Genomic DNA, 20,436 nt, shown 5'->3' on the forward strand with positions numbered 1-20,436 from the left:
GTGTGTGTGTGTGTGTGTGTGTGTGTGTGTGTGTGTGTGTGTGTGTGAACAACAGAGTCCCAATGCTAATAACATCCTAAAGCTGATGACTAACCACCCCCCATCATCCAACACACATACACACAACTCTTACTTCTCATCTCAACCCCCTACCCCTCGCGACGTGAAATCCAGTATCAATTAGTACCTTGCTGGCAGTAACAGCGAGGTCCTGGCTGTCTCTTAATTGAAGGCTGTTGCTATAGAAACAGCAGATGCTAATCCTTTGGGCGAAGAAGAGAAGGTCTTTAAACTCCCAAAGAGAAGTGAAAGAACAGACAGAGGAGGTATTTTAATGTATTTTAATTTCTGAAGAGGTAATTATTGTTATTACGATACAGCACAATGACAACAAGAAAAGGATGAAGGGAGCAGTGAAAGTAAACTTTGGCGCTTTATGCATGAACCCATTAATGCTGAAATCTGCATGTCACCTGTATGACATTGTGAGGTGACATTTTATCTGAGCTGCTGGACAGAATCAGTAATTAGAGAGACAGTTATGGATTGGTTTATGGATTAAATCTCTGGAAGCAGTCATGTCTTTTGTAGTATCAGTGCAACCTGTCGACAAGCAAGTCACTAAAGTACCACCCGCTCACTCAACATCAGCTTTATGCCTGTATATGTTATGTAATATACTATTATTTACATGGAGGTGTGAGCACAATAAAAGTATCACAAACCACGATTCCAGCAATAACACTTGGAAACAGCAACAGGTTCTCGTCACAAGGTCCATTTAGTAGCTGTTTTGGAGCTTTTAATCACATGACACACGAGTTCGTCAGCATTGTCATGGAATTGTATAATCAGACATCATCAATTCTGGTCCCTTAACAAAATTAATTGATTTTAAGATTTGTATAGAGAGAAATAGAATGTACAAAACTGGGAAAAGAAGATCATGTGATATGAACCGCTGCTAAATAGAATACTGAAATAGTTTTCTTGACTCTGAATTATTTCGTGGTGTTGATGTAATGAATACTCCCATATCATAAGAACTATCTTATAATCCTATAAGGTTTTATATTCATATTATTAACATTGAAAGTATGAGTTTAAAATGTATAATATTCATAATTACACCCCAAAGAAGTACTCAGAGATAACCAGTCTTAATAACAAGGTACTGTGTGTCCTGCTCTGTTTGTTACGAAACTGTGAGTTTCATATCCTTGCTGGAGAACAAAACTTGAGCTCTGAAGATGAGCTACATCCATTGTTTTCAGCTGTGGCACAGCATGTTCTCAGCTCAAATGATACTCTTGTTTCTCGGAGCACAACAGACCTGAAAGCAAGGCTTGTCTGTTTCTCTTGACTGCCAATACATATTTAAAGCGATCACGGACCACTCAGGAAATCAGCACAGGGAGCAGGAATGATAAGGACTGTGGGGTTGATTTTATACGGTCACTCACAAATTTGAAAGAAGCACTTATATATATCTAACACTATTGGTGTGTCTTTCTCTCTCTCTCTCTCTCTCTCTCTCTCTCTCTCTCTCTCTCTCTCTTACACACACATTCTTTTTCTCACACTTTCCCTCCTGATGTGGCTCCTTTACCTCTGAAAGACAAGAAGTCAAATATGGTGGATTACAGCTGTGTCTGTGCGTCATAGCTAAATGCCAGCAGCCTCTTGAGAGGTGTTTTTTTCTGTAGGGTATTACCACTAGTCTTACCTTCAGACCATATGCTAACCCCAGGGGTTGAACTGGAACGCAGACAGCTTGAATAATGAATTGTGGATGACATTTTGTCCAGTAAAATCAGCTGGAACAAAGAGGCTCAATGTGGTCACAAGAGACAATAGTGAGTCTGCAAGAGCAGTTCACAGTTAATTGCAGTTAATCCACACATATTCATGCTCCCTTCAGGATGTTGGTAATACCTTTCTAATCCGTTGACTTTTCATACAGCGCCATTTTCAGGTCAAGATGACCAATTACCATAGACTGTTGACATCAGCCCCAATTATAGCCTACTTTATGTGTAGTGCTATTTAGCAACCGGCAGCATGCTAAGTTAACACACCAAATTAAGATGGTGAATATGATAAACATTATACCGGCTATAAGCATGCCAGCATCGTGACATTAGCATTTAGCTCTGAAGTAACAGAGTAGGTAGCATTGCTGTAGAATATAGAATATTATAATTTAATTTATTAATTGTTTGTCCAGAAAATTCTGATTGTACATCATGGCCAAGTATCAATGTAATTAGAGTGCAAGCTTTAACATTATAATGCAGCTATTAGTGAATGCTACAAGCCCCAGGTGTAGTCTACTTTGCGTAAAGTGCTAATCAGCAAATATTAGCATGCTGAGCTAACACGCCAAATCAAGACGTTGAAGATGGTATACATTATACCTGCTATAAGCATGTCAGCATAGTGACACTAGCATTTAGTGCACAAATTATAGCCAAATAGAGCAACTTGATATACATGTGAGTCTTACAATTACAGTCAATTCTGTGATTGCACAAAGTGGCTAATTATCAATGTTATGGGATGCAAAGCTAAATCTATTAGTAAATGCTACAGCAGCACTTTTAGGGAGCAGTCTGAGTCTGTGCTACCAAGTTGGGGAAAAAGTGATGTCGGCCACCTTAACTTTCAAAAGAACTGGTTGTCTGTTTAACTCACTTTAAACACCTTGTAATCAGTTTACTAAATGAGTCAATTCACTGTTAATTATTGCAAGGCTGCCTGCGAATCCGGTGAATAGCCTAATGTCCAAAAGGACCCTGTATGTACACAAGACAAACAATCTGGACCCCTTTATCAACCCTGATAGTCTCCATGGCAACAGTGGCAACATCCAGGCTGTTCATGAGGACGATCAGGGACAAGGAGTTTCAGCATTCATTCCAGTACCTTTCTAAAGTTACTCAAAACCAACGCAGTGCTATTAACTCAACAATATGTAACCCTTTCCCTTACATCCCGGGTACCAACATGCTTTTTTTCCAGGAGGTATGAATGGATCTCAGATAAGAGCTCTTTTCAATCATATTATTGATAGTGCACCGGAAGAAGCAGGCACATTAAAAGCATTATGCATGACATCCAAACATGTGGATATTAAAAAAAGACTGAACAAAAAAGTCTCTTAAATGGAGCCTTGCAGGAGTAATGTGTGTTCCCACCAAATGTTATACGGAATAATAATACAAAGAAGTACGACACAATTATAGTGAATTTCTTGCAAGCAGAGGTTATGAAATGACTTGTTCGGGAATATTGTACCACATCTTGTTGTCTGCATGACCTTACTTTGTCTTTGCTCAGGTTAGTGCTGTTGCCAGGATACTATTTCCTATGGCAACTCTTGAGCCTGCGAGGTGAGCAGCTCTGAAAGGATCCAATTAACTGGCTGCTCTGTATCCAGTGGACCGGAAGTCCATACATGACCAAAGAAGAACATGCACAAACGTGCACGGCCACACACAAAAAAAAGTCCCTTCAAAGTTCAGTTGGCCTTCGTGTGTTAGCTGATATTTTCTCCCAGACACGACAAATTGACTTTGGGTTCTATTCAAGAAGAATTAATTGTATACTCAGGTGTAATTTTACATTAAAATGTATTCAAATGGGAATAATATAAGTGTCAATCAGTTTAGGATCAAGGATGCAGCCCTCGTTATTCGTATTTTCCTTTTTGAAAGATGTATCTGTAATTTTGGTTTCTAATGCAGCAACCTCTGTTATTTTGGATATACATATATATTCAATGTTCTATGTGGAACTCAACTTTTACCCTCATTTGAAACAAAATGAGTGCAGCACATCCATTACAAGTGAAGAGGGAATTGTCATACATGAACACTATATGAAGCTTATCACATATTCTCTGCAAAAGCGGATGGTCTCCCTCTGTACGAGAGTATACTGCCACCATTTGTTGCAAGGGTGTTACTACCTCTCTTGTGCAGTTTTCTCTTACTGATGTGCAAAATGTAAGGTGATGTCCAAAATGTATCTTTAAGTGTTCAAATCTAACCTGGAAAAGCAAGTGTTTTTTCATTGACCCTGTCCTTACTCTTTTGTGCACCTGCATATTATTTAAGGCTGTTGCATGGCAGAACACAGTTGCTCAACAAGTATATGCTTCTCTTTTCACTGGAGCTACCGGATCATCATGATCATTGCCGAATTCAAACAGCTTGACAGGATGCAACACGTCATCACAAAAGCACCCCTCCTACATTTGCTCATTGACCATCAACTCTGAAGGATTCAGACGATGAAAGGGGGGTGTCAGGCACCAAAGGTGAGCTCGTACGACACTGTGCTGGGCTGTGCATTGTCTAGCAGGGAGGACTCTTTTTCAATGGGACTCCATTATGACTCATCTGTACTAAACACCCACTGACCTCTCTTTACTGTGCAAAGCTTCTCTTTGTGCTGCTGATTGTGCCTCATCCAGCACTCCACAGATGAGCACCGGGTCTTATCCTTTTAAGTAATAAGCCCACAACACAACGATGTCACAGGTCTGCAGACAGAATACTGTATATGAGCATGAAATTAATTAGATAGGTCTGTGCAGCTTTTTGTGTATGTATTATGTGTTATGTATTGTTAGAAAGCTTAGGTAATGGTCTGTATAAGACGGGCTTTTAAATCAGTGAAAGCCTATGGGCGTGTGCTTGTTTTCCTACTGTTTGCATGGCGCCACACTTATCTGTCTTGGACTTGAGACCTGGTTTGAAGATCTGTTCATGCTGCTAGGTTTTTAAACGAGATTCATTGGTTGAAAAGGTGAATTGCTTGTGATAGCCAGAGAGCATTTAAGTCAGTACAGAGCAGGTCAGTTGAACATGTAAAAATATGATTTTTATTCTTTGGGTAAATCATTCTAAATAATACATTTTCCAACAATAAATGAGTATGGACATTTTACTTAAGTATGAATGTTGTATTTCAAAGAAAATAAAATCTATTTACTGGCATGTGACAATATAACAAAGATCATTTACAAATATAATTGTGTCTAATCTGCATGAGCGTGAGGTTTAATATATTACATTTAACTAGTTGGCAGTTTATTGCTTGTTGGCAAGTGCTGCTGCATGATCCCAGCTGCAAATTTCAAGTGTAGCCTACACTGTATATCTTTGTGCAGAGCCCACTGCACAAAACTCCTGCTGTTCTCACCCCTCGCCGCCTGGCGGCAGCAACAGGCGGGCGGATTCTTCATCTATACATCCATGCTTTCCACACCCACAGGAGACGTCTATTTAACATTTCCGCATTTCCAGCTCGGACAGAAGAAACACCAAAGTGGTCTCTGCCCTGCTGCAGCTGCGAATAATAATATCAGCACAATGTCAAGGTTTCTTCTTGGAACAAACATAAGGAGATGCGTCGCCTCTCAGATTAGAATGGCGTCTGATCAGGTAACACAACGTTCAAATGTGGTGAACTGGTGTCAGATGACTTCTTGAATGTTAGCATTAGCTTGCTAATATCAGTAAAGTTGTTGGTGTGGGACGAAATTAGCCCGGAGAGCTAGTTGTTGACGTGAGCTGTCAGGGATCGACGGGGTCATTGATGACTTGTCTGCGTATGCACGTCGGGACTGCGGCATGTTGCATTGAATGCAATGTAGCGTTAGAAACGTTGTTAATCATTATTCTCAACAAAAAAAAAGAAAGCTTCTGTGTTACTGGTAACTGGTAAATTATGAAAAATCCCCGTCACGGTCTGCTGGCTGTATACATACACAGTCCTATCTGAATGAGGAGCAAACAAAGTGTCTCGCGCCGACCAATGAATAGGTTAACTATCGGTTACAGGTTTGTAACCTTCAGCACAGGCACACGCAATGAATTAATAAGACATTAAATAAGAGCGATGGAGTTGTTTTCTGTGCTGTTGCAGAGATTGTTTAATTGCATAATAAAGAGTCTAAGTTTAGGAAAACTTTTCATTTGTAAGATATATTTCCTTAACAGATAAAGAAGTTCAAAGACTGTCATTAAATTGTTTTATTGTCAGTATGAGCCGATAGAAACAATACCATGCATCCAGATAAATTAATGACTTTACTGAAGCAACTAACAAAGAGACACAACCTTTTTACAACAATAAATGCATTGACTGTTTTAGGTTTACTCAATGAGCGAACAGGAGAAATACCTTTTTTATATGTTCTAATTTGTTAAATATGTTTGGTAAATGGACTGTATTTATGTGACAGCTTTCCACCTTATTGCTTTACACTTTGCCTCTCATTCACCTGTTCAAACACACATTCATACACTGATGGTGGCAGGCGGTGACTTGTATGTGAAATGTGAGGATTCATTCTGCTTATTCCAGCTTGGCGAATTGGGCAAGGGCGCAGGCAAAGGTGGAGGCGGAGGAGGCGCTGTGAGGGCGGCAGGCGGTGCATTTGGAAAGCGAGAAGTGGCAGAGGAGGAGCGGTACTTCAGGTAAGTAACAGGGGTGCACCGTCAGGAGAGGCTAACCAGGTAAAGGTTTGGGGCCCCCCAAAAAAAGGGTTCCCCGATGGCCACTCATTGGCATGTTTTGTAATGACAACTATAAACCCCCTTAAACCTCCCATAAAGGCTCTATACAGTGCACCAGCGCCCCCCCCCCCCCTCCTCCCCCACCAAAAAAAAATGAGGCTACTGTACAGTGTATGACAGCTTGTTACCTTTAGCTACTTGTAACTGTCATACATACAACTTTATCATACACATACACGGATGTTGCTCAGCAGGTAGAGCAGGTCGTTTACTAATCAATCCCTGTCTCCACCAGTCCCCATGTTGAAGTGTCCTTGGGCAAGACACTGCACCTTAAATTGCTCCAAGCGTTGTTCTGCACCATCGGTGTTTTAATGATGAGATTAAAATCTGATGTGTAGGTGGCACCTTGTATGACATCCTCGGCTGTGTGAATGAAGTGGCCAGAAGACTAGAAAAGTGCTCAATAATGCAACTTAATTTACCATTTAAAAACACCCGGCCTCGATGGAGCCCCCCAGAGTCTAAAATTGCCACTGGTGAAAAGCATGCCATTATATTAGTAGTAAGCTGGTAACCACAGGTTCCACATGTTTTGAACCCAGTTTTTCATCACTGTGTTTCCACCTGCAGGCAGAAGGAGAGGGAGCAGATGGAGGCGCTGAGGAAGCATCATGTGGAGGAGATTGAGCACCACAAAAAAGAGATTGAGCGCCTACAAAAGGAGATTGACCGTCACGAGGGCAAAATCAGAAAGCTGAAACATGATGACTAAAGCTGGGAAGCCTGTTGTAATTTCTCCTTCCGACCATCCGATTGCCAAGTCAATCATAATCCAATATTGATTTATTTACTGCTTGTCAAGGCAGGTCCTGTATGACACTTCATACTGACATCATGAATATCAATAAACCAATAAAGCCCTTAATTTTTGATATTTCATGAAGACTTTTGAACATGTCTGTGCATCTTTGTATAACTCTTGATTATCGTCAAATGTCAGTTGTGTATTGGGGTTTGAGTAGCTCTAGCTGTTAGAATAATTAGGCTGGACCTGTACATAGACTGCATATATGTAGTTGATGAGGCGCTCGCTTTGAATCACCGCGCTTCCCGCTCATGTTGAATGTGGCAGCCACCTAGCTGGGATGCATCTTTAAAGTAAGCGTATGTCTCATACATTTTGTAAGATGTGTTTGTGTAGCCGTTAAGATTGTGATTGTATTTGTATTGGGATCAGCTACGTGCTCAACATAAAGCCACATGAGTCAGACTCGAGCACTGTGTAAACAATGAGTCAAAACGAACACACCCGCCCCTCAGCGCGGTATTGTTCACATCTCGCGATGTTTGCTAAGGGGTTGCGTTGTTCGGGCGAGCCGACGACGAGACCATAGCTGTCTGGAAATTTGTCTCGTGGTTTAGACCAAAACGTATTATTCATATAGGACAATTTTTTGTACGCGCGACAAGATAATCGTTCCACATTTTAACACACGCCACTGTTAGTGTCCCGAATTAGACCGGTGAGTTTTGCTAACTATCTGTTTGCACCTTATACGGAGCGTGTGTTTGTGTGTGTGTGTGTGTGTGTGTGTGTGTGCATGAAAGCTGTCTCTGCCCGATGAGGCCTAAAGTATGAGCAGCTAGCCTGCTAACCACTGTTATTGTTAGCTCAACATAACACATGCTTGAGAGCAATTTTGCTCTGAAATTTGTTTTTCTTTTAAATGCATTTGACTTTTGAAAGCTGCGCTCGCCATGTAAGACCCTGTGCATGTAGATGTGGAGATAAATGTGTCCTCGTTAGCTAGCTGCATGTGAGGGGGGCGGGACGGTAACGTTAGCTGTTGGCGCTTTCTTTAAGTGCCCGTGGTGTGTTACCGCGCGATAGCTGTTATCACATCAATCTATCAGGAACTGTGTTTTTAACTAATACTAATACTATTACTGCTAGACAGGTGTTACGGATTTTAGAAATGCCCTCTATTGTTATTTATTGACAGTAACAATGCTTGTAACGTTATATGGGCCATCAAATAAACATCACATCCATGCGTTTGAAAACAATTCGCTTTATAGCCGTTGTATAAAGATTCATTTAAACACATTTATTTTAGGATAATGACAATGAAAATGCCAGTATTTGTTGATCTGTCCTTATCAAGAATAATACATTAATTTGTTCAACGTTTACTAAATACATTGTATTTCTTCGTTGCTGTATTACAGGACGATGGATGCTGCGGAGGTGAACGGTGGCTCTGCTCCTCCTAAGGAAGAAGAGGAGCCCATGGATGTGACTACAACACACACGGAGAACTACCAGACGCTCGTTGACGCTGGGCTGCCCCAGAAAGTAGCCGAAAGTCTAGATAACATCTTCCAGACAGGTGGGTGATAGTTGTTGTGATTTAAAGAGCTGTGAGATGTCACTTCTGTAGCTGAGCCTGGTGGTGAACATGCTTTGTAATTGTAGGCTTGGTGGAGTATGTTGACCTAGATGAAAGGGCCATTGATGCACTGCGTGAATTCAATGAGGAGGGAGCGCTTACTGTGCTGCAACAATTCAAAGAGAGCGACCTGTCCCACGTACAGGTAAAGAGAAAAGAAAGAAAGAAACCCTTTTTATTGTCATATACATATACATATACACATACACGAAATTTGACTTCTGCATTTGACCCATCCCTGTATATAGGGAGCAGTGGGCTGCCAATGACAGGTGCCCGGGGAGCCGGGGGTTCAGTGTCTTGCTCAGGGACCTGTGTGATCCATGTGGTTACCTCAGGTAACCACATGGATCAATGGCATCTATTTTGGGATTTGATTGGATTTGTATGTCTGTGTGCACTATAAGTAACCTCATTTGTTTGTTTTTTTTAAATGTAGAATAAAAGTGCTTTCCTTTGTGGAGTGATGAAGACTTACAGACAGAGAGAAAAACAAGGAAGTAAAGTGCAAGAGTCCACCAAGGGCCCAGATGAAGCAAAAATAAAGGTAAACAAAGTCATGTGACTGAGCTTTGTTGTGCACGAATGTCATATAAGCATGCCTCTGCAGCCATGCAACCCAGTTAATGTTTTGTGTGTTTGTGTTTTTCAGGCTCTGTTGGAGCGGACTGGATATACCCTGGATGTCACCACAGGGCAGAGAAAATATGGAGGTCCCCCACCTGAGGAGGTGTTCAAAGGAATACAACCAGGGATTGGAACTGAGGTAAAAAATAAATAAATATATATATATATGTGTGTGTGTATATATATATATATGTCTGTGCTGCAGTAACATTCAGAGTCCTGCAGAACATGCTGCATGTTGGACTTAACAAATCCTTACACTTGTTCACCTGTTTCTCTCTTCTTCATCAGGTGTTTGTCGGAAAAATCCCGAGGGATTTGTATGAAGATGAGCTGGTGCCGCTCTTTGAGTCTGCTGGTCCCATCTGGGACCTCAGGCTAATGATGGACCCTCTCTCTGGTCAGAATAGAGGCTATGCCTTCATTACCTACTGCAATAAGGATGATGCACAAAAGGCTGTAAAGCTTGTAAGTAGAATAGCACGACTTTGGAAGAAGCATCTCAAACCATATAACAACAGAGTTAGTTTTAAAGGACTACTCTAGACATTGAAATGAGTCTGACTTGATCTCTGGAGTGTAACTTTAAAAACAAGAATAATTCAAGCTTCAAATTGCTTTATGCTTTACTGTACTGTTTGTGTACAATGAATTTCACAGTTTTTGGCCTCCCCGTTTTATTTTCAGTGTGATAACCATGAAATCCGCCCTGGCAAGTACTTGGGAGTGTGTATATCTGTTGCAAACAATCGCCTGTTTGTTGGATCAATTCCAAAGAACAAGACAAGGGAAAGCATATTGGAAGACTTTGGAAAAGTTACAGGTCAGTTTCAAAAGAGACAAATTTGTCTCAGAAACCCATTTAAACAAATCCTCAGTCATTAACGATGATAGACACGACAACTGTTTTGGAAGTTGGAGATGATATTGTTGTGTTGCACAGAGGGTCTCCAAGAGGTGATATTGTACCACCAGCCAGATGACAAGAAGAAAAACCGTGGCTTCTGTTTCCTGGAGTACGAGGATCACAAGTCCGCAGCGCAGGCTCGCCGCCGCCTAATGAGTGGCAAGGTCAAGGTGTGGGGGAACCCCGTCACTGTAGAGTGGGCCGACCCTGTGGCTGAGCCAGACCCGGACGTGATGGCCAAGGTTCGTCTTATGTCTTCCTCTTTAAAGAAGCTGTATTTAACATTCTAAACGCTAATGTAGCCGCAAACAACTATTTATGGTGAGATATGGTGGAGTTATGTCTAACTGAGCAGAGAATGAGGTTGTTCTCTCTCTATGTGTGTGTTGTTATTCGAGCTTTCCTTACTGTGTTGACGGGCCGTGCGTGCATGTTGGTGCACATCTGTGACAGTTAGTGACTGTTGGTGCATGTGAGCATGCCCCAGTGGGTCAGGGTAACAAACATTTTGGGTTTTTTTTTTGTCTTATAGGTCAAGGTGCTCTTCGTAAGGAAACTGGCCACAGCAGTGACTGAAGAGCTCCTTGAAAAAACCTTCTCTCAGTTTGGAAAGCTGGAGCGAGTGAAGAAATTGAAAGACTACGCTTTTGTCCATTTCGAAGAAAGGGATGCTGCCGTAAAGGTAAGTGTGTTCATGCTTTGGACGAGATATTTTGCATGTCTGTTGATTGTTATGTACGCTACAGTTATGGATTGTTTTATTTGTCCAGGCAATGGATGAGATGAATGGGAAGGAGCTAGGGGGAGAGGAAATTGAGATAGTCTTGGCAAAGCCCCCAGACAAGAAGAGGAAAGAGCGGCAAGCAGCTCGGCAGACCACCAGGAATTCGGGGTGAGGGAGACGTGTGACTCGTCTACTGCCCGACTTCTTCTCTCATAAGGAACGCAATAAATGTAACTCTATCCTCTCCTCTGCAGGTATGACGACTACTACTACTACCCACCTCCACGCATGCCGCCACCTGGCCGAGGCAGGGGTCGTGGCGGCCGAGGGGGCTATGCCTATCCTCCAGATTACTATGGATACGATGACTACTATGATGACTACTATGGCTATGACTATCACGACTACCGTGGTGGCTATGAAGACCCGTACTATGGCTACGAAGATGTGTACAGCATGAGGGGCCGTGGTACTCGTCCCAGCAGGGGCGGGCCTCCTCCGCCTAGAGCTCGTGGGGGAGCACCCCCGGCACGAGGTCGTGGGGGCTACGCCCAAAGAGGGCCCCCCCCCTGGTGGACCAAGGGGCGGCCGAGGAGGGCGCGGATCCCCTTTCCAGCCGCAGAGGGGTCGCGGTCCTCGCGGGGCCAGGGGCAACCGTGGCGGTAACGTCGGCGGAAAGAGGAAGGCAGACGTGTTTAACCAGCCTGACTCCAAGCGCCGCCAGACCAACAACCAACAGAACTGGGGGTCCCAGCCCATCGCCCAGCAGCCCCTGCAGCAAGGGGCCGACTACTCTGGTAACTATGGTTACAGTAATGACACCATGGAGTTTTCACAGGATTCTTATGGGCAGCAGTGGAAGTAGATGCACCCAAAGGTATTTGGCAAAGTGACAACAAAAAAAAAAAAAGAGTAAAAAAAAAAAAAAAAAAGATTGGCCACAATTTTTTGATTGACTTTTTATTCTTCACCCCTCATGAAAAAAAAGTCTGTATATATGTCAGAAAAAACGGACAGACCCCAGAATTGGCTCGAGGTGATTGGCTGGAAAGCCTTTTGGCTGAAGAAGGGAACGTAACCGTTGTGGTGAATCATTTCTTACTCCTACGGTTAAAGACATGTCTTTAAAAAAAAAAAAAAAAAAAAACACACACAAAACACTTTTATTGTTACGTTTTGTTCCTGATTCTTTTAAAGCCAACAATGGACATTTACAAAAAAAAAAAAGTGGACATTCGTTCTCAAAAGTCTGAGAGGACATTAAATAGTGATATTGCCTAGCAGGAAGTTTTTGCCCCGTGCCCCTTTCCTCCTTCCCCTTCTTGTACTCCCTTTATTTGTGGTTTCTCATAGTTGCTTAGGGACTTGCTTGTAAATAAATGCATATGGTTAGAGCTTCATACTTCATTTTTTGCAATGGTGGAGAAAAGAATCCACAGGAAGGAAGAAATCAAAGTTTTGTAATGTTCAAAGTGTATGCCTAGCATTTCTAGAGATAGACAAATTGTGTTTTTTTTAAACTGATACCATAACTTCCTATGTTTTCTTTGAACTTGCCCAATAGCATTTGGTTTGGCTTACCTTAAGAGCCATAGCAGTTTGTTCTGATGTTCTTTGTATTTATAACTTTTACGTTTGTTCCGTTTCAATAAAACTAAGCTGAGCATCAGTCAATTGTCAGATACTCAAATTCAGTGTTGTCATTCGCTATTTGATTATCAATTCCCGTATCTGGACGAAGATCTTCTTTTCCAAGTCAAATTCTCAACGGATAATTACAAAAGACTGAAATTGCACAAGAGAATTTGAAAGGTGTTTGGATGAACACAGGATTTTAACCCTTTAATTTCCAGTGCATGTTACATCAGACTACTGTCATTTCCTGCACTCAGAATTTAAATTGTGAATATTAAAGAAATTCAAACAACTGTTAAAGGACCAAACTTTTGGCAATTTTGGCTTTTAATTACTCAAGATTGTACCTGTCTTTTAAAATCTGTGTGCACAGGTAAACAGTGTATGCTTTAGTAAATGTTAGCTCACCCTCACTAAATGCGGTTCTCCACCGTTCATGAAGAAACGGAAAACACCGAGTGCTCCCTATGGGTGATTTATTTTTGTTAAATTTGAGAATGCTTCAAGAAGAGAAGTAACTGAGTAGAAGAAACCATGGATTCTTTCCACAGGTGTGAAGTCGCTGTGCCTTGTTTGTTGTTTTACACCTTTTTAACCTGAATGGTGTTTATTAAGGCAGACGTTTACTGAAGCATATACTATGTTCACCTGTTGACACAAACTTTACAGGCATGGACAGTCCTGTATAATGGTGAGATGTCACTTGCACTGGTATGGTCCTGATACGGACACCCTAACAGTTACAACACATTTGACTTTGAATGGATTTGTACTTGTGTGCCGAGTTGTTTCCAATTCATTTTTTTTAATTTCTAAAAACAAATCTGCACATCCTCTCAACCATCTGCTCTCCTTTTTCGAGGACACCAAGGATCTGACCATCCAAAGGGGTTAAAATTTAAAAAACGTGCCTTCTGCCACAGCAAGCGACCACCTGTCAGAATGTGTTTACTGTAAATAGTGTTTTTGTCATTTGGTACCATGGTATCATTGTATTTTGTTTCATGTGTCTGTCCTCTTATTCCAACCTGCCTAGGTGGAGAAGCAATGAGAGCGGCACCGCTAGAATGAGGAACTCACCTGAACGGTGCTCGAGGGTGAGCTAGCCTTGCACAGAGTACTGTCTCCTCTCCTGTAGCTACTTGTAATCACTCGAGAAACACTAGCCATAATTATACTTTGTTCTTTTTATTGTTTCCTTCCTAATTTACTGCACTGCGAATCAAGCTTAGTAGTGGGATCTTCTTTTTTCAGGATACGAAGAACACGGGTCACTAAAGTTCACCCGAGAATCATTGGAAATGTTCAAATTAATTGTGTTCCCAGCATGTGTCTGCTGCATATGTGTCCCTGTAAGCCAATTGAAAAGTCAAACATTAATTTAGAGCCAAATGGCCGTTCCTTTAGACAGCATTAAGCAGCCAGAAGGCATACAAGCCAAGGATTTGGTAAGCGCTATAAACCCCAAAACCCTGCAAACATCTGTTGCCTGTCTTTGCTCACTGCACCAAAACCACACCTCAGCTGTCTGCACACATTCTGTGAATGGAGGGTGGTGGTGGTGGTGGTGGTGGTGGTGGTGGTGGGCATTTCCCCTCCAATGCCGCTAGAGGTACCAATTCCACACCGAGCACGACTAGAGATCCATTGTTCCTTTATCCGACGCTGCTTTTATTGGATATTTTCTGAGCTGGAACGGTGTAAATTAATACACATATATTAAGTAGAGGAGCTGTTGTTGACATTGATTTAAATAGTAGTTGGGATACTAAATGAAAAGCGGATCAAATTGGCTGACGTTGGAACAATGGCTGTGCATCAAAAGAGATGTCTGTACCCCTGAACGCCACACGATGGCAGTAGTAGTGCTACAGTGTTCATATTGCACAGGTAAGACTGAAACAGGGAGCACAGCGTTGCATCAGAAAGCTTATTGTATCGCACATTTTGGTTTGTACTGAAGTGCCATCAAATGCTGGAGTTTCCTTTACAGTTTCTCACTTCAGAACTGTGTCTTTTATATGTTGCCTCTTGTCACTAGGCAGTAAAGGAGCTGCCCCCATCCATGTCAATGAGTTCACACAAATGGAAGGGACTGATTGGTAAGATTGTTCATTATCTGTACTAATGCTCAGAAGGTCTCAACATGTTTCTACTTGTACTTTTTGATATGATTTAGAATGTTACCACCTCTTTGCTTCGCAGAGCCAATTCCTTCTGTTCTGCATCGAGTCACAAGTCTGGCTCCTTCTTTTTTTCAGTTACAGAAAAAAAAACGTCATGTTGAAGACGATACAGTCTGTCTCTCTGGTCATGTTGATGCTTGGAAGCTGTTTGACCCAAGATTTGTCAACATGTCTGTGTGGCCCTTTTCTAGCTCCGAGTCAGGAGACCGTCCTCAACGAGCTGCGAGCCAGCGTCGTCACAGGGTCCACACTTACTGGACTGTACACTTGAGGTCCGGTACTCATGGGAACACCAACTGGCTACCCTGTTCCCAGCTCAGCAGACTGCACAGGTGAGGAATCATTTTTGGATTAGTAGAACTACGTATGTGTAGGAGAAACTTCCCAAGTCTCAATCAATGTAAACGTAAAACCTTTTTTTGATTTGATTTTTCAACAAAAGTTGTAACAACCATAACTGGGATTCATAAGAGGTGTGAAGAGTAGTGCATTAGTCTTGAAATGCCTTTATTCTAACGGTTAATGTCTTTCCACTTACTCCAGAAGCGTAGGAGGATACAGTTGATGGACATGTCATAATCAAGAGCTCCATCCAGCAGACTGCTCCTTCCTTATCCAGTTTAAATCAGTGTTCATGTAAAGGTAAATGATCTGTTGCTCCTGATTGTTCAATACATGTTATTACTCAAGTAAAAATGTGTTTGTGTATGTATGTTTATTTTATTATTATATTCACATGGACCTAGTGATTGGTAATTTAAAAACTACAGCATTGGCACAACTTCTACTAGTCTTCAAAATGCAACGTCTTGGAGTTCATTATGAAGTTCAGTAGTGCTTCCTATAGTAAATGATGAACATGTTTCTCACCAGTCAAACAGATGGAGATGTGGGTGGGCATGTAAACCTAATGGTCAGTGGTCTACCTGTACCGATCCTGTTCACTGTGCTTGTCCCCTCCTGCATAATCATGGTTTATTTAAAGCTGTATAACAGTGTTAGGGCTGTCTCAAAGATTGCAAGCCTTAAAATTCGGATTCAATTTTCAAAAAATGCAGTAGTAAATTTATGCCAGAGAAAACACAATGCAAGCCTCGCAAACTGTAATGTTTAAGTTGATAACACACTTATTATCCTGCATTTTTCTCCATTTAACACCATGAAACGAAAATAACGAGCCATTCTAACGCAACCTTCCGTTTATCCCAGTTCAAACCGAGAGTTAAATATTTTCGAGTAACGATAACGTTAAACGCATTCATAAAGATGGTCTTCTGTGTAGTAGAGCGTGCACTGTTAGACGATTAGCATTAAGGAGACCGCATGGTCACGTGATGCTACAACGTCACATGTAGATCAGGGGGGGAAGATGGCGGCCGCCGGAGGAGAACCTTCTACCGAAAATGTGTCGGATGAATTGTTTCAAAACTTTTACACGGAGGTACGATACATCTTATGTGAGTTTATGTGTTTTTAAAGTGCCGCTCGCTCTCCGTGCATCAACTGAAGTTACGCAACAGCTCTCGCGCTGAGCACCAAGAGGCCTCACAGACATTACCTTCAGCTAACGATAAGGAGCTAACGTTTACCCAGAGATGTTTTGTGAACAGACACGTCTTTCTGGGGTTATAAGGACACCGCCAAAGCTCGTCTATGTCTTTTAGTTTCCTTTTCTCAACCCCCACAAGTCACTTAACTTAAAATGCGTCTCGAGGCAGATGATTTCAGCCCTCTGTCTAACGTTAGCCGGGTCGAGTGTCTGGCGTTACGCTTTGGCTAGTCACAGTTTCATAGATATCAAATGAATGAGGTCTGACTCCCAGAAAAGATGCAGAGCAGCCTGCTGTTTGATCAGATGTCACTCCTGAATGCTGGCTTAACTAGTGCATCATCGGGATAAAGTGCTATTAGCAGCAGCACCAGTAAGTGCAGCTTCAGGTGGACTTTGCATTTTGACTTTGGCTGTATTTTGGAAGTTGTCATTGTCTTTAACAGGTGAAGCAGATCGAGAAGAGAGACTCCGTGTTAACCTCCAAGCAGCAGATTGAACGACTGCTCAGACCTGGAGCATCCTACTTCAACCTCAATCCTTTTGAGGTAAGTGTGCCACCAATAAAGTAGTTTTTGTTATTATTTTGTAAGTTTGCCGGTTAGATGCCGATCACAAAGTTACTAGACCCAAAGGTAACAATAGGCGAATCACCTCAAGTACTGATTTATGACATCAAATGTGAGGAAAACAAGCATCATGTCTATATAATAATAATAATCCTTAATTAATCTTTATTTAATAAACGACTGTCGATGCAGTAAAATTATATTGATTGAAATTAAATCATTGACTTAATCGGTCAAAAATCTTTATTTTTGTTGTTACTTACATGATGTTGCAACCATGTATATTTCCCAAAACGGTCTCAGAGAAATAAATACCTCACGTGTTGATCTTTTGGATGGATTTGGTTTACAATAAGCTGCCAAACATGCTGTTGTCGAGCCCTCATGAAAGTACGAGCCCTTATTGCTCTCATAACTATTTTGATTCCAGCATAATCATTATTGGATTCTCTCTTTGGATAATATACCTTTTGTTGAATAAACGTAACAATGTTCACAACATTTCCAGGTGCTGCAAATTGATCCTGAGGCAACAGATGATGAATTGAAGAAAAGATTTCGGGCGGTGAGCGAAAAAAAAACCCGAAACATTTTATCATTCTCCTCTGTGAAGCTTGCCTGCTGATTTGGTGATGGTGCCATAATGTTATTTTGTTTCCTAATTCCTAATATTTGGTCTCCTTTAACTCTGCAGTTGTCCATTTTGGTCCATCCAGACAAAAATCAGGATGATCAACTCAGAGCACAGAAATCCTTTGAAGGTACATCCCTGACTACATTTATGTTGTTGATATACATCTGCTGTCTTTAAACCGAGGAACTTGTTTCATGTTGCCCAATGTTAATCAACACTGTAAGATAGCACATCCAGCTCCTTCCTTTGCTGCCAGTAGATGGAAAAATGAACTTTAATTTCCCCTGAATGTCTCTCTGTTGTAGCTGTGGACAAAGCATACAAACTCCTCCTGGAACCAGAACAGAGGAAGAGAGCCTTAGATGTGGTCCATGCGGGACAGGAATATGTGGAGCATAACGTGAGTGTTAAACACTTATCCTCACCGTTCAAACATTCAGGGCATTATTGCCTCCATGTTACTCAGATCTCCTGAGCTGTATTTGTCTTAACATTTTATATTCTGCCAACAGGTAAAGGAGAAAAAGAAACAGTTGAAGAAGGATGGGAAGTCATTGGATGTGGAGGAGGATGACCCTGACATGGTAAGTCAACATACTGGGACATTAGTGTTGAATATAAATTGTGAAGTGAAAGTGAAGGAAATTTAATTTTTTTTAAATAATGTCTATTGGACATAATTTCAGTCAAGATAGTAATTGGTTTTATTGGACCTGCAATTGGTTATGGCGGTCAAACTATTAAAGCATCGCGTATTTTTATCAGTGGATTATTTTAGACTAATAGGATTTTCACAATGGTAATATAGCAAATATTTGTCATGCTACTAAATAAGGGTTTTATAAGACTTAACTTGTCCTTTTCCAGTTTAAGCAGGCTGTGTACAAACAGACCATGAAGCTGTTCGCAGAGCTTGAAATCAAGAGGAAGGAAAGGGAAGCAAAGGACATGCACGAAAGGTAAATGACACACGCAGTATGTTTACAACCGTTTTTTTATCCTTTAGGATTTAATCTGTCTGAATCATGTAAATTATGACTCTAATATCTGATCAAAATGTCGTCACAGATTTCACTATTGAAACAGAAAAGCACGTCATTCAGAACGTCATGAGTTGTTGTTGTTTTTTTAACCCTTACAGCTGTGGTCAGAAGCATTATGTTTTCAGTTTGTGCGTATGTAGAATTCGTGCGAACCAGATACCTCTGGCCTGGAGGCAATTTCTTAAAATTTGGCACAAACATCCACTTGGACTCGAGAATAAATTGATTCGATTATTGGGTCAAAGGTCACTGTGACGTCATGAAACACGTTTTTGGCCATAATTCAACAATTTAACACAAACGTCTCGTTAAGGGGTAAATGATGAAGTAATGGCATTTTAGACAGACATTCATTTAAACTGCTACTTAACTGGTTGGTGCTGGCGGAAACTCTGGTTTATTCTATTTTTTTCTCTTAATTTACCAGGAAAAGGGCGAGAGAGGAAGAAATCGAGACGGCAGAGAAAGCAAAGCGGGACAGAGAATGGCAGAAAAACTTTGAGGTGCGTTCTTGTAACTGTGGCTACGTTTAAAGTGAAACATGATTGCTTTTGGCATTCCTTAAATGACCATTTTTTGGCAACACATTTTGTCAGGAAACGAGAGATGGGCGTGTGGACAGTTGGAGGAGCTTCCAGGCCAAAGGCAAAAAGAGCAAGGAAAAAAAGAACAGGTCCTTCCTCAAGCCCCCGAAAGTCAAGATGGAACAGCGGGAATGATGCCGTAAAATGGGACTTTTAGATTAAACCCACTGTTATGAAAAACCCCAGTTCTGTGTCCTCATCTCGTCGTCTGCAGTCCACTGTGAAGTCGTCATCACAGTCATTGGGATACTTGTCGTGCGAAAACTTCCTCATCCTGACAAACGTAGTTTTGTACTTGGTTTTTCTAATGTACATATTTGTGATCGGGACCCAGAGATCACACCTGCCTCATGTAAGAAAGAGAAATTATGGATCTTCCTCTTCCATAACTGATGAGAAAAATGTGGTTTGTTTTTGTTTATTTTTTTTAACTAAATAAAGCTTGGTGTTAAAAAGCCTACGTTACACTGGTCTTCAAAGCTGATTCTAACGTGTGTAGGAGTCAAACAGGTAAGTATGACTAGATTTGGGAGATGATGTCTAAAGGTATGAGGCATTCATTTTGAGAATCTGGTTGTAATTACAGATACTACCAAGCAGATGCAACACTGACCGGTTTTACACGCACCACCTATGCTGTCAGATCGGAGCAGAATAGGAAGATATTTCTGGACCGTCCTGCAGTTCACAGAAATATAAGTCAACAGTATAAATGCAGGTTTTGCATTCTGTGTCCTAGTTCTGCATGTCTTGAATGTATTCATTTAAATACTGTCAATGAAAACATCCGACTGGTGTTTGTTGCACAGAGCTTCCTATTTATGTTGAATAAAATCCAATTACCTGTTAAGTTTCTGCTTTGGATTTCAAATAAAACATAATGAAAGCAGCTCAGTGAGAACACTGGATCAATAAAACTCAAGGCCAACATGTCCCATTTGCTTAATTGTATGTATTCATTTTTACAAAGACTAATACAGAGTGCAATGCAAAACAAC

The 20,436-nt window shown here is 41.3% G+C and overlaps 3 protein-coding genes across 4 annotated transcripts; all 3 read left to right on the forward strand.

Moving 5' to 3' along the window:
- Positions 1-5,252: 5,252 nt before the first annotated feature.
- LOC116393832 (ATPase inhibitor A, mitochondrial-like) lies at positions 5,253-7,467 on the forward strand. The gene is made up of 3 exons (XM_031866497.1): positions 5,253-5,450; positions 6,376-6,488; positions 7,161-7,467. Exons 1-3 carry the CDS (start codon positions 5,262-5,264, stop codon positions 7,300-7,302), a joined length of 444 nt encoding a protein of 147 aa, XP_031722357.1. The 5' UTR covers positions 5,253-5,261; the 3' UTR covers positions 7,303-7,467.
- Positions 7,468-7,567: 100 nt separating this feature from the next.
- Positions 7,568-12,928, forward strand: LOC116393829 (heterogeneous nuclear ribonucleoprotein R-like). The gene is given in 12 exon segments (XM_031866490.1): positions 7,568-7,688; positions 8,760-8,920; positions 9,007-9,125; positions 9,420-9,527; positions 9,633-9,746; positions 9,899-10,075; positions 10,295-10,430; positions 10,551-10,756; positions 11,047-11,196; positions 11,285-11,406; positions 11,493-11,799; positions 11,801-12,928. Coding segments are annotated over 12 exon segments (1,938 nt in total). The 5' UTR covers positions 7,568-7,653; the 3' UTR covers positions 12,104-12,928.
- A 2,780-nt stretch (positions 12,929-15,708) lies between these two features.
- dnajc8 (DnaJ (Hsp40) homolog, subfamily C, member 8) lies at positions 15,709-20,378 on the forward strand. 2 transcript variants are annotated; one of them, XM_031866492.1, is made up of 9 exons: positions 15,709-16,516; positions 17,055-17,156; positions 17,686-17,742; positions 17,872-17,938; positions 18,117-18,211; positions 18,324-18,395; positions 18,679-18,770; positions 19,282-19,357; positions 19,451-20,378. In XM_031866492.1, the coding sequence occupies exons 1-9, from the start codon at positions 16,463-16,465 to the stop codon at positions 19,571-19,573; spliced, it is 738 nt and encodes a 245-aa protein (XP_031722352.1). In that variant the 5' UTR covers positions 15,709-16,462; the 3' UTR covers positions 19,574-20,378. The 2 variants fall into 2 exon arrangements, with proteins under 2 accessions (XP_031722352.1, XP_031722351.1); XM_031866491.1 differs by having other exon boundaries at positions 15,710-16,500.
- The last annotated feature ends 58 nt before the right edge of the window (positions 20,379-20,436 follow it).

Source organism: Anarrhichthys ocellatus, unplaced genomic scaffold, assembly GCF_004355925.1.
Source record: "Anarrhichthys ocellatus isolate YVR2014 unplaced genomic scaffold, GSC_Weel_1.0 scaffold35, whole genome shotgun sequence".
NCBI classification, from domain to species: Eukaryota; Metazoa; Chordata; class Actinopteri; order Perciformes; family Anarhichadidae; genus Anarrhichthys; species Anarrhichthys ocellatus.

Excerpts from the sequence above, each read along its gene's own strand:
- dnajc8 (XM_031866491.1), top strand. The coding sequence starts at position 16,429 with ATGGCGGCCGCCGGAGGAGAACCTTCTACCGAAAATGTGTCGGATGAA. Across the intron at positions 18,396-18,678 it reads AGGAGGATGACCCTGACATG|TTTAAGCAGGCTGTGTACAA; the intron begins GTAAGTCAACAT and ends GTCCTTTTCCAG. Across the intron at positions 18,771-19,281 it reads GCAAAGGACATGCACGAAAG|GAAAAGGGCGAGAGAGGAAG; the intron begins GTAAATGACACA and ends TTAATTTACCAG.
- LOC116393832 (XM_031866497.1), top strand. The coding sequence starts at position 5,262 with ATGCTTTCCACACCCACAGGAGACGTCTATTTAACATTTCCGCATTTC. Across the intron at positions 5,451-6,375 it reads TTAGAATGGCGTCTGATCAG|CTTGGCGAATTGGGCAAGGG; the intron begins GTAACACAACGT and ends TGCTTATTCCAG. Across the intron at positions 6,489-7,160 it reads GAGGAGGAGCGGTACTTCAG|GCAGAAGGAGAGGGAGCAGA; the intron begins GTAAGTAACAGG and ends TTCCACCTGCAG.